The following is an 18614-nucleotide window of genomic DNA, read 5'->3' on the forward strand; positions in this document are numbered from 1 at the left end:
TTTTAAGTAAGACTAATTTGTTTGCAAAATAAGTCTGGTCTCATTAAACTTACCCTGATAATTTATATCTTACCCGCAAGAATAGTTATCAACAATGTATGCTCTTTTTAAGTCTGCTTTGCTGGAGCCGCTTCTGATAAGAAGTCTCAGATTGCACTTGTAATAAGGCATCTCAGATTGTCCTCTTAAAATCTTCTGGGGTTAGGAAACCAAGCCAGTGACTCACCATCAGCTTTTGCCTGCAATACTTAGAGACAGGTGAATTCCTGTCTTCTTGAGGTTCCCCCCCCACCCAATATCCCTAGGTTCCTGGGTCTTGTAAGAATAGACTTTGTTTGCTCACTTGTTAGGCAGAAACCGTATAAGCAAGGTATTTTTTTAAGCGCACTTTATAAACATCGGCTCCCTAAATTCAGCCTTAGTTCCTTAAAGCTGCCTCGTCCTACCGTGACTATGTGCACATCATTCTCAGATGTGATATTCCAGTGCAAGCTTCGCTAATATAGCCAGTGTTTACCATTCTCTCCTTTTAGGAGAACAGATGCTTATTGGACTTTATGTAGATAACTGTGTGGCTGTTCAGATAGAATATTCACTAAGAGTTTTCAGATTCTGGGGGGATCAGGTAGGGAGAAGAGATAAATGCTTTGATTCTGTTTACAAAGGTATAATTTACCAGATTGCTATAAATTATAGGTAGCTTAAGAGAAAAGAGAAAAAAGATTTCTTTAAATCTGGAAAACATAACAGTAAAGAGCCAGAAATGCCTCAAACAAAAGTTAAAAAAAAATTATAGTCATCCACACTAGTTCATTCAGTCTCCTATTCTGCTTGATTTTTAGTTAGCAGTTCAATTTCCTCATTAGTTCTGGAAATTCTTATACAGCCCAGTGGCATGGTCTCTACACTATTCAAGTTAGGCCATTATGGAATGTTCTCACAGTAGCTGATTATAAAAGCTTTCAGGGAAGAAGCAGAGTAAAACAATAATTGTGAATGGTAAAAGGCTTAAAAATAGTCATGGTTAAAGTTTTGATGAGAGTTCATTTGATAAGCATGCAGCAGTTTAAGATCGTACTCAGGCAAAGGTAAAGAAAACTCAGAGAAGTGGTGATGTTTGTTAAACTGCCATTTATTCCTGACAGTTAATCAGGCTGTGCTCTTTACATGCATTTCATTCAGCCTCTATGAAAAAGAGTCTATTATTTTCACTTCATAAACAAGCATAAAGACTTAGTAATTTGGCCAAAGTCATACAGCTGTGAGTAACAGTACTGGTATCTGAACCTGTTTTGCGCATAAAGGTAAGTTCTTTATAACTAGATCCTGTTGCCTGTATTAATGATTTGTTTAACGTGGTGTGTGCGTGCATGCTAAATCTCTTCGATCGTGTCTGACTCTCTGAGACCCCATGGACTGTAGCCCACCAGGCTTCGCTGTCCATAGGATTCTTGAGGCAAGGATACTGGAATGGGTTGCCCTTCACTTTCATTGTATTAGCACTTTTCTGTTGCCTGGGCAAACTTGAGTCCAGTGATATTCAAAGAAGTTAAAACTGATACAGCCTCCAGCACTTGAATATCAGTGCATCATTGTGGCGTTCAAACACGTGTGGAAGTGTTTGCTGCAGTGGCTTTTCTTTATGTGACTGCAGTTCTCTGTGCCACTGGCGAGGCTCATATGATTGAAGACCCGTCTGCCGCTGCTATTTGTTGGTAACATACAAGCTTCAGGGATCATTTGATGTGCAAATTTAATTGCAAGTTGTATTTTCAAAGGATGATATAGGCTATGTCATTCTCAGGACTGTTTACACAGCTTTTTCTAAACTGCTTGCTCTGAAAACAGGCATTTCATTCTGTTTATTGTAATTGCTGCCTGATTTAATTTTTCAAGGCTGCTTGCTTAGTATTAGCTTGTTCAAGTGTGTATAGGATGATTCTTCATAATATTTCACAGGGTGCATTTCTCTCGAGTTTTTGGTAAGATGGTACCAAATCAGCTTTCACAGTTCATGTTCTGCATTTGCTGGCTTGCTCCTTCCTTTCTTCCTGGTGCCAGAGCATGTGATTATACTTAGGAGAGATTGCATGTATATCTGTGTGTGTGTGCACGCTCATTCGTATCTGACTCTTTCCCACCCCATGGATGGTAGCCTGTCAGGCTCTATGTACATGGGATTTCTCAGGCAAAAATACTGGAGTGGGTTGCCATTTCATTCTCCAGGGGATCTTCCCAACCCAGGGATCAAACCTCCATCTCTTGTGTCTCCTGTGTTGGCAGGTGAGTTCGTTACCGCTGAGCCACCTTAAGTCATATTATTTAGCTAATGTGATAATTTCCTGAATGTAAAAATACTTTGGGAAGGGTTTGGTACTCTTACATTAACTGTCTTTTTCTTTCCAAATGGTACTTAAATATCCTGAAGCACCCATGATTTTAATAGGCTAATGTAGTCTGATCATTTTTTTAGAGTAACTTTTTGTGGAAAGCATAGGTTTGGGGGATGATGTTATAAGTTTGAAAATGCAGTTTTACAAGGAACTTCTTGGCAGTTCTTTTGATATGCATTCACCCATCCAGTTCTGTGAAATGCCAGCCGCATCTGAGTCAGGTGAAATGAGGAAGCTGTAAGTGAAATCTTTATAATGAGAAATATTGGTACTGTGTGCCAAAAACTTCTTTTTTCTCTGCCTCTCAGAAATTCTTTGTTCCTATTGTGTTTTGGTGGAGTCTGTATATGCAAATGGGAATTTTTCAGCAGAAGTTGGAGGCTCTGTAAAAGTATTTCTTTATAATTCCTGAGGTGAATTTATATCTGTCCTCATGGCAACTGACACTTTTTTTTCTTCCTGATTTGTCAACCTGGGCTCCATCCCTGGGTCAGGAAGATCCCTTAGAGGAGGAAGCAGCAACTCACTCCAGTATTCTTGCCTGGAGAATTCCATGGGCAGAGGAGCCTGGTGGGCTATGCAGTTCATGGGGTCACAAAGAGTTAGACACGACTAAGCAGCTAACACTTTGACACACTTTTCTCCTTGGTAATTTTATTTTTCTGAAAATTTACCATTTTCTGTTGAAAGAGTGAAACCGCCAATTGCTGTGTCTTCAGTTCACTCAGTCGTGTCTGACTCTTTGCAAGCCTTCTTAGCCCAAATCTAATAAAGTAGATTTTATGTTTTTAAGTTTGAATTAGGTAAATGTTCTAGAATAGACGTGAATGAGAGTTTACAAACGAGTCTCATTGATCTCCTTTTACGGGTGAGGAAATGGAGCAGAGGGAGGTTAGGTTACTCCCTGAGGTACAGAGCTATTCAGTGGCAGAGTGAGGGCATAAACACAAGGGATCAGTTTCTTTGAGCTGAGGTCACAACACTTTCTAACTTCTCTTTGGTTGTAGGACATGAATAGAAATAAGTTTTTGCCATGTTTTTCAAAATTTTCTTGGCCTTTTAATTGAAATTGTCAAATAAAAGCATGACTCATTGGAACTCTACAGTGATTCCTAGGTTGAAAATGACATTGAAATCCATAATCAGGTAAGTCTGTGTGATGTTTCCCAAGTATATACCTAAAACTTTGCCAATTTAAGGCAAAACTGCCATTTTGTTCACTTACATGCCATTATATTATTTTACAGTAATAATGAGTTCATTGTTCTCAAATCAGTATTTTCTAGCTTATAATAAAAGAGACTTAAGCTGTCTATGGGCTTCCCTGGTAGCTTAGCTGGTGAAGAATCCACCTGCAATGTGGCAGACCTGGGTTTGATCCCTGGGTTGGGAAGATGCCCTGGAGGAGGGCATGGCAACCCACTCCAGTATTCTTGCCTGGAATATCCCCACGGACAGAGGAGCCTGGCGGGCTACAGTTCATGGGGTCGCAAAGAGTCAGACACGACTGAACCACTAAGCATAACACAGCAGAAGCTGTCTATAAACCTGAAATTGAATTATGATCTCATTCTTCTAAATGACTTATGTGAAGAATGAATATTGTTAGTCCTGTGTATATTTATTCACAAGAAGTGCCCATTTATGTTTCTTCTGTTTTTATGATTCTACCTTTTATCCAGATTCTGTGTCTAAACAATGGCTCTAAACCTATAGTGACTCATTTGATCTTTCATTATATGAACAAATTGGTTCTTCCTCTCTTTCACATGCCATGCATGTTTGCCCTTTGGTCTGCCTATAAACTCTTAATAATGTGACATGATTCTCCCCCAATATGTGTTATATTGCACTCTCATTCCTTTTCCAGATAAGTTGTTAAGGTATTTTGTTAGTCATTCTACCCGTGTGTATTCAACTAGCTTAGTTTGTATATAATTGAGGTTTGACATTTAGAGTTTAGAAACCTCTTTTGGCTTCCTAGGTGGAGCTAGTGGTAGAGAATCTGGCTGCCAGTGCAGGAGACAAGAGATGCAGGTTCAATCCCTGGGCTGGGAAGATACCCTGGAGGAGGAAATGGCAACCCATTCCAGTGTTCTTGCCTGGAGAATGCCATGGACAGAGGAGCCTGGCGGGCTACTGTCCATAGAAAGAGTCGCACACGATTGAGTGCAGAGACACAGAGAGTTTCTTTTGGATTTCCTCATATTTCTAGCACATTCGTTTCTTACTCTCATTAAGAAAAAGGTTTTAAAGTTAGAAGGAGGGAGGTGGGAGGGGGGTTCATGTTTGGGAACGCATGCAAGAATTAAAGATTTTAAAATTTAAAAAAAAAATAAAAAAAAAACAAAAATACAAGCAAAAAAAAAAAATAATAATAAAGTTAGAAGGAGAAGAAGCGTTGGCTTAAAGAAGACCCGGCAGATTGTGATTCTTGGGAGAGGAAGGAATGAAAGACAAACTGAAGAACTGAGAGTGAGACTCTGTTTAGGCTTGCAAGATGGGTGGATTATGACAGTGTGGATTCATGCTGCTTGGTGGTCCTAACAATTTGTGTAAATGCCTTCATGTCTTTTTGGATCTGGTGGGTTTAGTTTGAGAGGTTTTGCTACAGCTTATCTTGTCTGCTTCTGTATTTGTGGTTACAAAATGTGGAATGTAGGGCAAGGTTACTAGTAGAGATGTGTGTGTGTGTGTGTGTGTGTGTGTGTGTGTGTGTGTGTGCATGCAAAATTCCCAACTTCCTTCAGTAGTCATGGGAAAAATGTATAGCGGTCAAATCTGTCACGTTCCAAATATATCCTGTTTCTCATGACTGTTTCTGGTGTTCTGCTCTTTGTTCGAAAGGTAAGGGAATCAGCAGATACCCATGGACCTTGTGTAGATTTGTCCAGTGTCATTGGCATTCTGTGTGCATGTGAATAGTGTTTTAGTTTGTGCAGTTTTTTTTTATTAGTATTCTGGATAATGATTAGTCATATACCAGCTTGTAGCAGGGCAAGACTGTGGGTTCAATCCCTGGGTCAGGAAGATCCCCTGGAGGAGGAAATGGCTCCCCACTCCAGTATTCTTGCCTGGAAAATTCCATGGGCACAGGAGCCTGGTGGGCTCTGCAGTTCATGGGGTCACAAAGAGTCGGACATGACTGATGACTGAGTACACATCGCTACTAGGTTAAGATTAGCCTTTTATAAAACTATCATTAACATCTTTATCAATGATTCAGAACTAAAAGATATATCAGAATTCTGCTACTGGGGCATAGGGCAAATCTAAGCTAGGCTCATGGGTTTTTGACTCTCTCCCCTTTCTAAGATAAGGCAGCTCACCAGAAGTAGCCATGAGAAATATGTATTTGAAATGTGATACATTTGTTTGCTGTACATTTTTCCATGACTATTAAAGGAAGCCAGAAATTGGACGCACTCACACACACACCAGTCATATCACTACTGGCAACCTTGTCGTAGCAGAGTATTAAATGTACCTGTTAACTTGCTTTGGGAAAAGTGACTGTCTTAAAAGAATAAATGTTCCTATTTCTAGGCAGCTACAGTTTTGGCATTTTGCAGACTCCTGGGCCTAAGAGCTTTATCTTCAAAGTGACAGGGGCTAGAACTGGAATACCCTGTTAAGATTCCTTTTGACTCTCAAGTTCAGAGATACACTGATATGGTGGGTGGGAATTTTTGTGATTATATTGTTCATTTTCAAAAAGGCCTTCCCTTCTATTATCAAAGAAAGAGATTATATTGATACCTTTTGTCATTCTCCTGGCAAGTCTTTCTTACTCTTTTCACTTCCTTGATAGTATTACTCTCATGTCCTGTCTTTTTTATTCCTTTCTGATTTTCTTCTGTTGCAGTTTGAGTTCCCTAGGATGCAAACTCAGATGGAAGTTAGTGCACTGGAAATTTCTCAGAAAGTGTCCTTGGGATCAATCAAGCCCTGGGGAGTGGAAGGAAAAAAACCAACTCTGGGTGGGGGGTGGGAGTCGGGGGGGTGGGGCGGGAAATAAGGCTGTCATGTAGTCTTGGTGGAAGTCTGACCCCTGGAGGCTCTGAAGCTGGAATGGCATTTCACCATTGTCTCCAGCCAGTCTTTGGATGTGGGCTGCCCTGAGAGGGGAGCATGAACTTACATGAGGAGACTCTTCAGCTAAGGCCATTCTTAAGAGAGCTGATAGCCAAGGCCTGTACGCTGGCATCATTACAACATCTGGGGAAAAAAATCCTTCAGTTGTGAAAGAGGATCAGAGCGGCACATCACAGTTTCCACTCTGTTTTTTGCAAGGGTTGGAGGTTTCTAAATGGCTTGGGGGATGGGTTAGAATTTCCAGGAAATGAAGAGTTACAGAGCAGAGTGGTGAAAAAGTTGAAAAATAGTAGAGAAGAAAAGTTGGTGTCAATAGGTTCTGCTAGATAATTAAGTTCTGGTATCGATTAGCACTTTTCTTTTTTTAAAATATAAATTTATTTATTTTAATTGGAGGTTAATTACTTTACAATATTGTATTGGTTTTGTCATACATCAACATGTATCCCCCACAGGTATACACATGTTCCCCATCCTGAACCCCCCTCCCACCTCCCTCCCCGTATAAACAAGTTTTTAAAATTCTATTTATAGTGATGCTATTCCCTTTCTAAGTTACAGGATTCTGATGAAAACTATGGGTTCTCTATGCAGAGAAATGTGCATATCTATATGCATATAATGGGAAATAGATGAAAACAGTGGAAACAGTGTCAGACTTTATTTTTTGGGGCTCCAGAATCACTGCAGTTGGTGATTGCAGCCGTGAAATTAAAAGACACTTACTCCTTGGAAGGAAAATTACTTTGCCAACAAAGGTCCGTCTAGTCAGGGCTATGGTTTTTCCATTGGTCATGTATGGATGTGAGAGTTGGACTGTGAAGAAAGCTGAGCGCCAAAGAATTGATGCTTTTGAACTGTGGTGTTGGAGAAGACTCTTGAGAGTCCCTTGGACTGCAAGGAGATCCAACCAGTCCATTCTGAAGGAGATCAGTCCTGGGATTTCTTTGGAAGGAATGATGCTAAAGCTGAGACTCCAGGACTTTGGCCACCTCATGCAAAGAGTTGATTCATTGGAAAAGACTCTGATGCTGGGAGGGATTGGGGACAGGAGGAGAAGGGGATGACAGAGGATGAGATGGCTGGATGGCATCACTGACTCAATGGACATGAGTTTGGGTAAACTTTGGGAGTTGGTGATGGACAGGGAGGCCTGGCATTCTGCGATTCATGGGTTCGCAAAGAGTCGGACACGACTGAGCAACTGAACTGAACTGATATGCATATAAATTCAGTTTGATTGTTATAAAACCTGCTTGTTTTTTCACTTCCCTATTTATAGGCTCTTTTCTCCCCCCATCTCTTAATAATTCTGCTTTTCTGGCATCTTCTTGTTAAAACATTAGCTGATTGCTAAATTTTCCATTTGCTGTATTTGTTAGTACTCAAATACATCAAATCACAATAAATCATTTTCTCACTTTTGTAATTTCTAAATTATAAGTTCCTTTTTAGTGAGGATTCTTTTTTGCTTTTGTTTTGTATTGGTTTAGTTTTTCTAGCTTGTAGGAATCCATTCGGCCTTGTTGATGTAGTGTTACTTTTGATGGAGTTTTATGTTTGTTTATTTCAGGTCCTCCAGGGATATCACAAGCCCAGGCTCCATTTTTTTCTTCCATTTCTTGCTTTGGAGATTCTCACAGACTTCAGAACTGTGGTGACACAGGCTTGGGGTTTATTTGTCTTATTTTTAATTTAATTAATGTATGTTTTTGGCTGTGCTGGGCTTTTGTTGCTGCCTGGGGCTCTGCTCTAGTCGTGGTGAGCGAGGGCGACTCTCTAGTTGTGGTGTCCCAGCTTCACATTTCGGTCGCTTCTCTCGTTGTGGAGCATGGGCTCTAGAGCCTTCAGGCTCAGTTGTTGTCACTCGTGGGCTCTAGAGCACAGGCTCAGTGTTAATGATGCACAGGCTATGTTCCTCCACAACGTGGGATCTTCCTGGATCAGGGATTGAACCCATGTCTCCTGCATTGGCAGGCAGATTCTTTACCCATGAGCTACCAGGGAACCCAGGCTTAAGATTTTAATTTCTGGCTGTGTTTCCCCTGACCTCTCACCCAGACCCTCAGAGACAAATGCCACTGAAAGTCTTACTAAGACAATGGGTGGATTTCTCCTGTCACCCTCATCATTCTATAATTGTGATCGCAGCCCTTTCTCAACAGCTCCAGTTTTATGGAAGGACCTCAGAACCAACTTTATGCCCAACTTGTGTGCCTCTTCTTCTCTCCCTATAGGAGCATTAGGGTTGCTATGGATGGTTGGGCAGTTTGTATAATGTGCTGAAGAAAAGCAGGGCTGGAAATCTAGCTCAACTCTGCTCTCCTGAGAGAGAACTCTCTTCTTTTTTTAACTTTTTATTTTATATTGGAGTATAGAGGATTGACAATGTTGTGATACTTTCAGGTGGATAGCAAAGGGACCCAGCCATGCACATACATGTTATCTATTCTCCTCCAAACTCCCCTCCCATCCAGGCTGCCACATAACATTGAACAGAATTCCCTGTGTTGTACAGTAGGTCCTTGTTGATTATCCATTTTAACCATGAAGCTGAAGCCAGAAGCTAGTGCACAGACATGAAATATTGTGCTCTTCCCATAGTTCATGCCTTCAGTGTTATGTCGCAACAAAGACTTTGTGTGTGTTAGTCACTCAGTTGTGTCCAACTCTTTGTGACCCCCTGGACTGTAGCCCGCCAGGCTCCTCTGCCCATGGAACTCTCCAGGCAAGGATACTGGAGTGGGTTGCCATTTCCTTCTCCAGGGGGTCTTCCTGACCCAGGAATCGAACCCAGGTCTCCTTCATCGTAGGCAGATTCTTTACGGTCTGAGTTACCAGGGACGCCCATTTTAACTATAAGCAGTGTATATGTGTCAATCCTGAACTCCCTAACTATCCCTTCCCCTCATCCTTCCCTGCTGGCAACCATAAGTTTGGAGCGAACTTTCTTCCGATCCCATTCTTTGAGGGGACATCTCTGTACCAATATCAGTTAGACATAAGCCTTAAAGATACTCCAGTGATTCTTCTGTTGGCCACAACTGACGATATTTGCTTTTGTGCTTACTAGCACTTTGGCTATCAGTCCTGGCTTTGGTTTGGCACTGGGGGATTTTTCTTTACTGCAAGTGGAGCCGTGTATTTCATTTTAAAAATCTGTTTCTCATTTTTTCTGTGTATCTATGGTGGAAAGTCTTCTTCATTAGCTCAGTTGACTGGATTGGGGCACCTGTAATTCCCATTAAGTTACTTATTAACCTCTGTTCCTCAGAAATCACCTCTTTAGCTGGGAATAATAATAGCCCATCTGTACAGTGTTTGTTTAAATTTAGAGCACCTAGCAATCTCCCCATCAGTATTTGTACCATTTACAGCTTTACCACTGTAGGGAAGAGTTGGAAGCAAAGTAGTGACTGTGTTTACTCACTTAACAAGAAGAGGAAATCTTAGTTAACGCCCTGGAGAAACCAGAGAAACGTAGTCCAGAGTAGCACAATGCCGAAACTGAAGCTCCAAGCCCCACCCTTGCTGATGTTGATGTGCCGAAGGTCACTTGGCACCAGAGTGAACAGAGAGGAATGTCCTCTCAGTATTGCCTGGAGGATCGCTCAGAGCAGCTTTCCTGGCTTGTGTGGGTAAGTTTGAGTTTGTGAATGTTTTCTTTGCTAAGGAGGGCTCTCAAAGGTGTAATTATCATGGAGGATATTTGTAGACCTTGAAACATGTGGTAATACTTTTAGTCCCAATAAACCCTTTGACGTTGTAAATTCCGATTTGGAACTCCAGGGGAATTCTGGACTTGGTGAAGTTGGTACTCTAGGTGGTATAGGGTCCTGCCTCCAGGGTTCTTGCTTATAGAGGTGAGGATACGCAGAATTTTCTTCCCTTCTTAGGTCAGTGGTTAAGAGAGTAATCCTTCCTCCCTCCATCATTATAGCTAAGAAAAAAATCTGTTGACTAATAACAGTTGGGAAAGTGTGTGTGTGTGTGTGTGTGTGTCTGATTATCTCAAGTTTTCTTTAAATTACTTAAAAATTAATCTGATATGCAAAATACTGTTATTATCCTATAAATATTAATTGCTCTGGGTTGTTCTATGCCTTTAGTTGTACTGTGAAAATGTGCTTATTACCAAGCTCAGTTTTCTTAAGTTTTTATTGGCTCTGAGCACAGACTTTGCACTGCCAAATTTCTGTGTAAACATTTTGCTTGGGACCAAGAAAGTAGTGAATATGTGTCTTTAAAGTTGTTGTTTTCTTTTTAACTCATGAATGTTAATGGATCTTTTAAACGTTTAAATAGTCAATTAATGGAATTTTTCAAAGAACAACTCTTCTCCAAAAATCCATAACTTTTCATAAAACTCTTTCATAACACTCCATAATTTTATACTTAGGGTGCTTTAAGTATGAGCTTAATGGCAGGTATATATAATTCTTAGTACATAGAGATCTATTTTTTGTAGCTCTTATCTATTTATTTGTTACATTTACTATTCAGGAGGAGCCTTTTTGTTCTCTTACTAATAATTAAGTGCAAGTATAAATTAAGATACTGTAGAGAATTGGAGGAGAGCTAGTAAAAGTGTATCATGTTGTAGTGCATAGCAGAAGTAACTGATTACATCACTGTTAGGGTGCTGGGAAGTGTCATGCCTTCTGGAGTTCAGGTGCCATGGTTATGACTGTATGGATCCTTTCAGAAATGGAGTCCTGGATAAGTTGATTTTCCCGAAGTATATCTGTTATTTATTTATTGAGACTCTCTACACCATAAGGAATATTAACAGTTCAAAGAAGTCTGAACTACTCAGACAGCCATTGCATGCAGCTTTTTGTCAGCATAAAAAGAAAATGAGATTCCTTGAGACGTTTATGGCTTGCTTTACTTTTACCCCTGCTACAAAGCTTTGGTCAGCTTTACAGGCCAGTTAAAACATACACAATTCCCAGGCACATGTCAGTCTCCCTGTTAGTATAAATCTTATACATGCACTGGGGTAAAATATTTTGTCTTTTGACACACCTATTTTCACCTGAAGAAGGATATCCTTGTACCTACTGTACCTAGAGTATTTTCAAGGAGGTTTCTGTTTTTCACTAACTAAACTTGGATACAGTTTCTTCAGTTTAAGTAAACTGCATATAAGTGGGAATGACTTAGAAGAGGTTAAGATAAACGATTACTCATTTTCTATGTAAATAATTCTGAAATAAGTTGTATAGAGAGGTGTCCTTTTTCATTTATTCTTCAGTGAAATCACATGTCATTAACTCATCAAGGTAGGTATGACGTTTACTTAAGGGAACTGGTTTGGAGTTTTAAGGGACTCCAAGTCAGCTCATTATATTTTAGATTTTTAAATAATAGCTTAGTTGAGTTGCATAAAATTTTTGTGGAGCTGATATAATGAGGTAGATTACCATATGTTCTTTTGATCATTTACCCTATAGGATAGTTCTGATTTGATTAAACCATTAAATATTCTTTAAAAATTATTTTTTATTTTAGAATTGAAGTTTGTGTATGTTTTTAACTGTTTGACAGGTGAACATGTTAATTGGACTTTTAAGCTGTGAAAAACTATACTTCTTATTTTAGTTAAAATTTATGGGCTTTGGATACAAGTCTTCTGTATAGAATGTATTAACTAGGTTTGGGAGTTTGATTAGAAGAAGCTTGTGGTAGTTTTAATTCTCAATATATTTTCTAAAAATTTAAAGCACCTTGTAAAATTTTGTCTCTCTACTTGGTAATGTAAAATCTCAGTTGAAATGCATGTATGTTTCTTAATCTTGCTGTAGATCTCACATGAACATCTGTTCAAGAATGCTTTTGCTCTTAGGAACATTGGTGTGCAGTTTTTTGAGTATTAAAAATACATTGTGTCAGATGTTTAGATGTAATTCAGGATCATATGATTTAACTCCCCTAATTATATGATCCTAACGAATGTCAGATCTAAATATCTGACAATCTTATTATTACTGTAGGTTGCTTTGTATTCTTTTGTTTCCTTCCTCGTTTCAAAAAAATACTTTTTCCTTATTTTGTAGGTAATTTTTCTTTTTTTCCCCACTTTTTCATACAATTTGCCAGACCAAATGACACAGTTAGTATCCATTAAGTAGAGCCGTGAATATCAATCTTGGACACAAAGCCGGGAATTGTAGCTGGGGGAAGCCCTCCTGCTGTGCTGGCCTGGCATCCAAAGACTCTGAATGAAGTCTCTTAACTTATTCAAAGCCGGGGATCTCTGAAAGCCCTTTGGGCTCCCCATTGCCCATTCATCACTGATGTTGGATTCCACTGGCTAAAAATTGTCCGTGGCATTTCCATTTCGCATTGTGTCAAATGCAAAGTCTGGTACATTACTTACCACTTGTCATATATCTTAATTTAAGGCCTGTACTTCTTGATCTTTATGCCTTACATCTCTATGTCCTGCTTTTTTCTTGACTCATGCCACATTAAGGAAGTCTCTCTTCTCATATCCAAAATTTACTTCATCCTTCAGGTCTGCTAATCACCTCCATAAACTTTCCCCTGGTCCCCTCTTCCAACATTGAAGGTAATGTATTTTGTACTTCCTATTAAGGTGCTTCATGTTATGTTTGGTGTTACTGTTATTTTTACATGTGTTGTAATATTTTACACCTTCTACATAATATGGAAGCCCTTGACTTGAAATAATCTGCCGAGTTGAGTCTCTACCTCTTACTATGATGGGTTGGATGTGGCTTCATCTTTTTCTTTTTTTGAACTTTTTATTTTGTATTGGAGTATACAGTCCATGCAGAGTCAGACACAACTGAGCAACCGAAGTGAACTGATAGCCAATTAACTATGGTGTTATAGCTTGAGGTGGACAGTGAAGGGACTCAGTCATACATATACATGTATCCATTCTCCCCCGACCTTCCCTCCCATCCAGGCTGCCACATAACATTGAGCAGAGTTCCCTGTGTGTACGATAGAACTTGTTGGTTATCATTTTAAATATAGCAGTGTAGGATGTGGTTTCATCTTATAACTCCTATGCTTTCATGTGCTTAGTAGATTCTCACTGTAAATATTTGACAACTGAGTAAATGTCATGCCATGGCAGTAAGTTATTGACTAGCAGGCCTTTCTATCCTCTGTTGCCTTGGACACCTTTGGGGACAGGACTGTTAAGATACCTAAACACATATGGCATGGCTGTCTGAATCAGAGCTCTCCATAGCTGGGAAAGCTGAAGAAACAAAAATACAGTTAAATATTTTAGATTTTGTGTAGTAGCTCAATACTGACGAGGAAAGAATGATTTCTTGGTAAAGGCTTTGGGCTGGTAGGAAATTGAAGGGCAACACAGACTTTGAAAATAATGTTTATATTTCTGGGAATGTTTTTCAGGAGTTCATAGTTTGGAGATAAATACAGTCAGTTCAGCTACCGTGCTTGTTTTGAAAATGAAATTTTATTCCTACAGCATTGATGTTAGGGAGCAATTTGAATAGAATGTAGATTTCACATTTATTGTGCGTGATTTTACTTTATTTCCACCTAGTTGGTGAACACAGGGCATTTCACCTAGCCGAACTGAGAGAGCCACATAGAAATTGACAAAATACCCATGCACACACCTCTGCTGCCCCACAGCTCCTTGACTTCACTGCATTTTATGAGCCACGACCACCCGTGTCTTGATTCATAACCCTCCAATTTCAGATAAGCCTTCTTCCATCATTGCACAATGAACTCAAAAGCCACAGCCCTTGGACACCCAATTCCACAAGCAAACTTCAGGTCTTTTGCAAAGTAAGGTACCATGTTTATTATCATTTTTATTTATTTTTTAGCCATCTAACATTTGAAAATCTGTGCTAGGGTCTTTTCTTTTTTATATGTCACTAATGGCTATTTTCTCCCCTCAGTCCTGTGCTTTTCATGGTGTGATTTTGCATAGCATCACGATTTTTCAGGAACACATATGCCACATTATAACCAAACTGACTGTACTAATTGATACCATACAGAATGTGAACTGAGAGTTCTCTCTTTCCTTCCTTCATTTCTGTCCTCTCTCTCCCCTCTCTTTGAATGGTGAGAGACATTAAAAAAAATCCCTGTAAGAGGAGTGCAACAGAGAAAAATGCCAGAGAACTTGTTTAACCAGTGTCATTAAAAAAGGCATAAATTTACCTGTGGAAATAAATAGATATGCTCAGAAGTATGTAGAGACAGGGAAGGGAACCTAAAAGATCAGGGAATCCCTGATTTACCCTTAGATAATAATTATGTTTAACTTTTTGTCTGCCTTTACTATATGCCCAGCACTACAATGAGTGCTGGGTATGGATTAAGCCATGCAACCCTCACAAAACCTTATAAGTAGATGTCTTTATTTTATAGATGAAGAAAGGTAAGGTTTAGAGGGGTTAGTTAACTTGCCCAAGGTCATTAATTGATAAACATAAATGGCAGAGCCAGATCTTGAATCACATCTGACTTCTGAACCAGAGATCTTAGAGGTCTCTTAGAGTACTTTATAGGTTATAAACAAAAACGTCGACTGTGTTATTTTCTGTGGCCTTAACTGCATCTGATTGGCATCACAGGCTGTCTTTTAACCCTTGTGACAGATAAAGAATCAGAGGTCCTCAGGCTAAGAAACTGCACAGATTCTCAGAGGCAGAGCAGTAACAACTCATTCTGACAAGGAATTCAGAGTTTTTTCCATTGGGATTTTGCGTGAAAAGGGACAAAAATTGGACAACTAGGAATCAGGTGAGCTGAAATAGGGAAGAGAGGAAGAAATTATTGTTTTGGAAGCTGGAGGGAGAAAGGTGGATTTATAAATGTGTATCAGAATTGAAATGAGAGGGCCTGAGGAGGGATGGGCAGTGGGGGGACCCCTAACTCTGTGGTTGTTGTTGAGTCTCTAAGTCATGTCTGACTCTTTGCAACTCCATGGACTGTGGCCCGCCAGGCTCCTCTGTCCATAGGATTCTCTAGGCAAGAATTCTGGAGTGGGTAGCCATTCCCTTCTCCAGGGACTCTTCCTTGATCTAGAGATTGAACCAATTGAATTCTAGATTGGGTTCTAGATTCAATCTCTAGATTTGGCAGGTGGATTCTTTACCACTGAGCCATCAGGGAAGCCCAGCTCTGTGATACAAGAAGCCTAATCAGATTCTCATCAAGGAGCTCAAGCTAGCACCAACTTCAATTCAGGATTGTGGGAAGAGAAACCCGAGGTCATGAACGTAAATTGGTTATGCTGTAAATCTGGATTAGTAGTAGGCTCAGGGGGGGAAAAAAAAAGGAAAGAGAGAAGTGACAATAGAGGAAAGCTTCAAAAGGCCTTATTTGTACTTCTTTTTAATCACATGAGATGTATCTCTTTTTCTTTAGGTAATCAGTTGCCTGATAGCACTTTGCCTATAAATGTGTTAATTAGTGTTTATTAAACTGAAGAGTTGATAAATAGTAGAGAAATTTTTCAGTTAAGTATTAAAGAGCCTAATATTACACAGATAATGAGATGAGGATTAATCAGCATCTATAAATTTAGAGCATGGGGCTAGCAAACTGTGTCCAGGGTTTTCTTTCTACTAGCCAAGAATGATTTTTACACTTTTTGTAGATTATTAAAAATAAACACAAAGAATTTGACAGACACCACATGTGACCCAGAAACCCCAAATAGTTACAACCTGGCTCTTTACAGTAAATTTTCAACCCTGCCCTGAAGTATAGACTATAAAGCAGAAAAAGTTAGATTTGTCGTCTTTCAGGAAATCAGATTAGGTAACAGAACCTGGTACATTTCACAGACTTTTTTTCTTCCCTTCATGGAGGAAGGAATTGATATGTAGTATAGTATTTTACTAGGGACTTTGGATGCTTTATATTTATTTCTCATACCCTTGAAAGATTTTACACTTACAAATGAGGACACCCAGGCTCATAGAGGCTAGGTAAACCTTCACATTTATTAAGTAGTGGGATTCATATCTGTCTGGGTTTCTCCACATAAGAACATGGTAGAGAGAATTTGTTCGTAAAAATTGAGTATTGTCTGTTCTATCTAGATATCAGATATGAACAATTTTAGTAATTTTAGCTAATATCTAAAATATTGGAAAAAATGTAAAGTGTGTACACAAAAAATAGAATTGGTTGCAGAATTGTGTAACTTTTCCCCCAAACTTTAAACTTTTTATTTTTTATCAGAATATAGCTGATAACAATGTTGTCATAGTTCAAGGTGAGCAGCAAAGAGACTCAGCTATACATATACATGTATCCATTCTCTCCCAAACTCCCCTCCCATGCAGGCTGGTGAGAATTGTGTAATTTTAATTATAAAAATTGCACCTGAAGGAAGATTTTTGGATAAAAAATTATAAACAAAATGTAAAGAACAGAGAATTCAAGCCTCATGTTAAAAACTTAGTAGTCACCTAAAAGAAAGATGAAGCTTAAAATATTCTCAATATAAAGTACAAAATAGAAAAGTATGTTCTGCTTCAATAGAGATTCTACCACATAGCAATTTATCTTTGAAAAATAGATTATCAAACAAATATTGGCCTGTGTGTCTAATGATAAAGTTTTATGAGGAAGACTTCAGGGTGTAATGAAAACATGCAGTAAAGGATCTAATACAGATTGGAGGGGTCAGAGGAATAGTTCTCGAGAGGCTTATTTAAATTGAGACACAGGATTTAGGGGCTTCCTAGGTGGCTTCAATGGTAAAGAATCTGCCTGCCAATGCAGGAGACACAGGTTCGATCCCTGAGATAGGAAGATCCCCTGGAAGAGGCATGGTAACCCAATCCAGTATTCTTGCCTGGAGAATCCCATGGACAGAGGAGCCTGGCAGGCTACAGTCCATGGGGTCACAAAGAGTTGGATACAACTGAGTGACTGAGCCTGCACGCACAGGATTTAGGCAGTCAAAGACAAAGAGGATGGTTATTCCAGACAGAGTTCTGGGCCTTGAAGGTGGAAGGAACTTGGCATATTCAAGAGATGATCAAAGGAATCCACTGTCTCCTGTCGACTCAGAAGAGGAATTCTATCTGTTTGTTCATCATTGTATGTATCCAGCCTTGGACATACCTGCTAGCACAAAGGAAGCTCTTAGCAAGATTTACCGAAGGGACAAAGACTGAATAGATATTTTTCTGGGAAATTCATGGCGTGATTTTGAGTCCAGGGATTGCCTTGATGTAGCCTACTGCCCTCCACTCTGTAGCTCACCTAATTACATTCAAGTCCTTGGACTGTTGGTAATCCCAGGTTACTCTAGGCCACTGGCAGCCCGGCTTTTCCAAACCTTCTTAACTGCTGTTAAGTATCTGAATGGATCCTGACCTGGAGAAAGTCTGCATAGAAAAGGCAGGAAAAAGGAATGTAGACCACTTCAGCTGGATCAGTTCCTGAGCAGGAGAAGTGAATTGGCATTATGACAATGCCAGGACTAACTCTGAGATAAAACGAATATAGCTACTTTGCCAAAAATAACAAGCTGAGGGAGAGAGTGTTCTGTCCTAGAACACATGAGCACCGGTTCTCTGGGTGATCACCGGGTGACCAAGTAACACATGATAATCAGGCTTAAAGGTTTAATTAAGAGGTTAAATACTGAAGCACTTCCTGTTTGTAGAACTTATTTCTTCAAAATCAAATTTGAACTTCTAAACTGAGGTAATATCACTTACAGGTTGAGTGCACTGAGGAATTTATAAAGTAGAAAGAGAAGAGGAGAGAATTATATATTTCCCAAGGGGGTGAACTACAGTTGTAGTGGATTTGGAAGGACTTTTTCTTACAAGATATTTACTATAAAATAGAGGTGAACTAGGGGTTTACTGCAATTAAGGGAAGAAAAGGTCACTTAAGTGGGAAGGAGAATGGGACTTGAAGACAGAAGAAAAGAAAACATTTCAGTTATTCTGAAATGTTAATTTTGAGTTGAAAAGAGCCATAAGTGGTAAAAAGCAATACATATATAGCTGATTATACAAGAATTTAATAATAAACATGTCTGTGCTTTAAGCTTAAACTTTAGTGAACTTTAGTAGACGAGATTTAATGTTAAGTTTGAGGAGTTTCATCAGTTCAGTTCAGTTC

At 39.3% G+C, this 18614-nt stretch overlaps 1 protein-coding gene across 3 annotated transcripts in view; it reads left to right on the forward strand.

Moving 5' to 3' along the window:
- EPS8 (epidermal growth factor receptor pathway substrate 8) overlaps positions 1-18614 on the forward strand; it is a 208314-nt gene that overhangs the window by 71932 nt on the left and 117768 nt on the right. The window contains exon 1 of one of the 3 annotated variants that reach the window (XM_018048433.1): positions 10006-10126. The exons of the other annotated variants lie outside the window; for them this stretch is intronic. Within the exon in view, the coding sequence (XP_017903922.1) occupies positions 10070-10126 (57 nt within the window). The 5' untranslated portion in view covers positions 10006-10069. Of the gene's footprint in view, positions 1-10005; positions 10127-18614 lie in introns of those variants that run through there. 3 annotated transcript variants of the gene reach the window in all.

Source organism: Capra hircus, chromosome 5 (assembly GCF_001704415.2).
Source record: "Capra hircus breed San Clemente chromosome 5, ASM170441v1, whole genome shotgun sequence".
Classification (NCBI taxonomy): domain Eukaryota; kingdom Metazoa; phylum Chordata; class Mammalia; order Artiodactyla; family Bovidae; genus Capra; species Capra hircus.